Source organism: Notothenia coriiceps, unplaced genomic scaffold (assembly GCF_000735185.1).
Source record: "Notothenia coriiceps isolate Sejong01 unplaced genomic scaffold, NC01 NC01_scaffold00010903, whole genome shotgun sequence".
In the NCBI taxonomy this organism is placed as follows: Eukaryota; Metazoa; Chordata; class Actinopteri; order Perciformes; family Nototheniidae; genus Notothenia; species Notothenia coriiceps.
The window spans coordinates 1-4,514 of NW_011343604.1; the positions used below are offsets into that span (position 1 = coordinate 1).

The 4,514-nt window shown below is 46.3% G+C and overlaps 1 protein-coding gene across 1 annotated transcript; it reads left to right on the top strand.

Moving 5' to 3' along the window:
• Positions 1 to 218: 218 nt before the first annotated feature.
• dzank1 (double zinc ribbon and ankyrin repeat domains 1) lies at positions 219 to 2,565 on the top strand. Its single transcript, XM_010772052.1, has 4 exons — positions 219 to 339; positions 715 to 822; positions 1,259 to 1,417; positions 2,161 to 2,565. Exons 1-4 carry the CDS (start codon positions 265 to 267, stop codon positions 2,563 to 2,565), a joined length of 747 nt encoding a protein of 248 aa, XP_010770354.1. The 5' UTR covers positions 219 to 264.
• Positions 2,566 to 4,514: the final 1,949 nt, after the last annotated feature.

Consider the following 4,514-nt stretch of genomic DNA (forward strand, 5'->3'; position numbering starts at 1 on the left):
GTCATTTGTGTGTACATTTTTCCCTCCTCGTGTGTGTGTGTGTGTGTGTGTGTGTGTGTGTGTGTGTGTGTGTGTGTGTGTGTGTGTGTGTGTGTGTGTGTGTGTGTGTGTGTGTTGTGTGTGTGTTGTGTGTGTGTTGTGTGTGTTGTGTGTGTGTGTGTGTGTGTGTGTGTGTGTGTGTGTGTGTGTGTGTGTGTGTGTGTGTGTGTGTGTGTGTGTGTGTGTGTGTGTGTGTGTGTGTGTGTGTGTGTTCAGGATCATGTGATGTGTGTCAGCTGTGGTTGTGGGAACCCAGCTCAGGCCTCCAGATGTGTGACCTGTGAGAGCCGCCTGCAGCCGGTAACACACTCTACTGTCTGTAGATCATTATCTATTTTCAACATCATTAATGAGCTTACTGTCTGAGGCTCAGGTGATCAGCCAGGTGAAGTCTGACAGTGTGCGTCTGAATCAGAAATCATCTATCCGTCCCACAGCGAGAACATTTACAGATTTACAGCAAAGGCAAAATAAGTACACTAACATATAATAAAGGGGCGGCAAGCACATGTTGATTACATCCAATTAGTACATAGTACAAATGAGCAGCATGATTATACCGTGACTCAGAGTTCATACTCTCAGAGACTCAGAGTTCATACTCTCCATGACGGAGGGACTGCTGTTGACCTTTAATGAGTTTATTGTAATTAAGTGTAACCTACTGTGTTGCAGGCGGTGTGTGTGGGCAGCAGCGCCCCCTCTGGCAGGATGTTGAGCTGCTCTCGGTGTAAACGGTTGAACCGCTCTGACGCCAGATTCTGCGACTGGTGCGGCTCCAAGGTGAAAAGACTCATGAATCACATATCTTTGACATACTCTAAAACTATTGGAACAGCGAGGCCAATTGCTTTATTTTGGCTGTACACTGAAAACATTGGGTTTGACATCAAAAGATGAATATGAGACCAGAGATCAGTATTTCAGATTAATACCAGGTATTTACATCTAGATTTGTCAAAGAACTGAGAACGTAGTTTTTAACGGACACCAGATTTTAGGTGAGCAAAAGTATATGAACAGAGACTTCAAACGGTGTGAAACATGAACAATAATCCATAGTTAGTTGCAAACCGTTTGCTTGCAATAACATAATAATAATAATTCCAATAGTTTTGGAAAGGACTGTACATAAGTCATAGTGCTAAGCTAGTTCTGAGAGTGAAGCATTGTGGGAGATGTAGTGTGTGTGTGTGTGTGTGTGTGTGTGTGGTTGCAGGGTCATGCAGTCAGCTGTGTGTTGTGTTGGCGCTGTGGAGCGAGTGCCCCCCCGAACGCCTCGTACTGCCCCGCCTGCAGCACCTTCCTTCAGGCTCCGCCCCCCCGAACATCCCGTAGTGACATCACAACGCCTGTCGAGGGCTTCAAGGCCAAACAGGTAGCTGCCCCCCCACATCATGCTAATGCACAACACAGTATTTCATTTCATTTTGATTTGTTCCGTTCATGGTGTGCACAACTTAATGTATAACAATTATTTACAGAACATGTCTCTATAAACACACCGTACCCCAAAAGGAGCAGGGAGAAGAAAATAATCTGATATGACCGGCCCCTTTCTCAACAAAAATAATGAATAAATAGAAATAGATGGTCTGTCCTTCATATTTACTCATCCACAGCCAATCATAACAGTATCGTAGAAAAATAAGAGAAACACAAAAACGTACAAAACATACTTAGTTCCCACTTGACAGTTAACGGAAAGAAACTAAACTAAACAACAACAACAACAACGAACATCACATGAACAAGGAAAAGTGGAACATCTGAGTCCTGCTGGAGTCAAAGGGGGAAAGCGGCGCACAATAATAACAATAATAATAACAATAATAACAATAATAATAACAATAATAATAATAATAATAATAATAATAATAATAATGGGACCTGCAAATAAAGAACAGACATCACAAATATTTACCAATGCAGGACCACGGCACATGAACTTATTCACATTCCGCTTCATATAGTCCTATTTTTCTTAATTTATACAAGTTCTGTAACTGAACAATACCTCTACAATTCTTCAGATCATTCTGTAGAGAACTCCACAGCTTTACACCAACCACCGAAATACACATTTGTATGAACAGTTAACGTGACGCTCTCTGCCTGCAGGCTTCAGCACCGACTTCCCATGATGCAACCTTGCTCTCCAAAGGCCCCGCCCCCCGCAAAAAGATGGCCCCGCCCACTGCTGAGTGCTCCACTCAGACTGTTGGACTCTATTACCCATCAGCCACCGAGCTGCAGAGGAAGGAGCAACAGAGAGAGAAACGCAGCAAAACAAACGCAGAGCGGCAACCGGCGAGCGCCGTCAGCCCGGGGAGAGGTGAGGACTACAAAACTACAGAACTACAAAACTACAGAACTACAAAACTACAGAACTACAAAACTACAGAACTACAAGACTACAAAACTACAGAACTACAAAACTACAAAACTACAGAACTACAAAACTACAAAACCACAAGACTACAAAACTACAGAACTACAAAACTACAAAACTACAGAACTACATAACTACAAAACTACAAGACTACAAAACTATAGAACTACAAAACTATAGAACTACAAGACTACAGAACTACAAAACTACAAAACCACAAGACTACAAAACTACAGAACTACAGAACTACAAAACTACAGAACTATAGAACTACATAACTACAAAACTACAGACCTACAGAACTATAGAACTACAGAACTACAAAACTACAGAACTATAGAACTACAGAACTACAAAACTACAGAACTACAAAACTATAGAACTACAAGACTATAGAACTACAAAACTACAAAACCACAAGACTACAAAACTACAGAACTACAAAACTACAGAACTATAGAACTACATAACTACAGAACTACAAAACTACAGAACTACAAAACTACAGAACTACAAAACTACAAAACTACAGAACTATAGAACTACAAGACTACAAAACTACAAAACTGTAGAACTACAAGACTACAGAACTACAAAACTACAAAACCACAAGACTACAAAACTACAGAACTACAAAACTACAGAACTACAAACGAGCGACGACAAAGAGAAAGCTGTCTTGTTGTCCTCAGGTTAGTTCTGTAGTTTTGTAGTTCTGTAGTTTTGTAGTCTTGTGGTTTTGTAGTTTNGAGAGGAGAGAGGAGGACAGGGGAGAGAAGGACATGTGAGAGGAGGACAGGTGAGAGGAGAGAGGAGGACAGGTGAGAGGAGGACAGGTGAGAGGAGAGAGGAGGACAGGTGAGAGGAGGACAGGTGAGAGAAGAGAGGAGGAGAGGAGGACAGGTGAGAGGAGGACAGGTGAGAGAAGAGAGGAGGAGAGGAGGACAGGAGAGAGGAGACAGGTGAGAGGAGGACAGGTGAGAGGAGAGAGGAGGACAGGTGAGAGGAGGACAGGTGAGAGGAGAGAGGAGGACAGGTGAGAGGAGGACAGGTGAGAGGAGAGAGGAGGACAGGTGAGAGGAGGACAGGTGAGAGGAGAGAGGAGGACAGGTGAGAGGAGGACAGGTGAGAGGAGGGACAGGGGGACAGGAGAGAGGAGGACAGGTGAGAGGAGAGAGGAGGACAGGTGAGAGGAGAGAGGAGGACAGGTGAGAGGAGGACAGGTGAGAGGAGAGAGGAGGACAGGTGAGAGGAGGACAGGTGAGAGGAGAGAGGAGGACAGGTGAGAGGAGGACAGGTGAGAGAAGGACATGTGAGAGGAGGACAGGTGAGAGGAGGAGAGGAGGACAGGTGACAGGTGAGAGGAGGACAGGTGAGAGGAGAGAGGAGGACAGGTGAGAGGAGGACAGGTGAGAGAAGGACATGTGAGAGGAGGACAGGTGAGAGGAGTGAGGAGGACAGGTGAGGAGAGGTGAGGAGAGGAGAGGGGAGGACAGGTGAGAGGAGAGAGGAGGACAGGTGAGAGGAGGACAGGTGAGAGGAGTGAGGAGGACAGGTGAGGAGAGGTGAGGAGAGGAGAGGGGAGGAGAGGGGAGGAGAGGGGAGGAGAGGTGAGCAGAGGAGAGGGGAGGAGAGGAGAGGGGAGGGGAGGTGAGGACAGGTGAGAGGAAGACAGGTGAGAGGAAGACAGGTGAGAGGAGGACAGGTGAGAGGAGGACAGGTGAGAGAAGGACAGGTGAGAGAAGGACAGCTGTGAGGAGGACATGTGGTACAGGTGTGGCACAGGTGTGGCACAGGTGTGGCACAGGTGTGGTTCAGGTGTGGTACAGGTGTGGTACAGGTTTGGCACAGGTGTGGCACAGGTGTGGTACAGGTGTGGTACAGGTGTGGCACAGGTGTGGTACAGGTGTTGTACAGGTGTGGGAAAGGTGTTGTACAGGTGTGGCACAGGTGTGGTACAGGTGTGGTACAGGTGTGGTACAGGTGTGGCACAGATGTGGTACAGGTGTTGTACAGGTGAGGTACAGGTGAGCTGAAGTTACCCGGCCGAGGCGAGGTTCTCCCAGCAGTGTCCTGAAGGAGG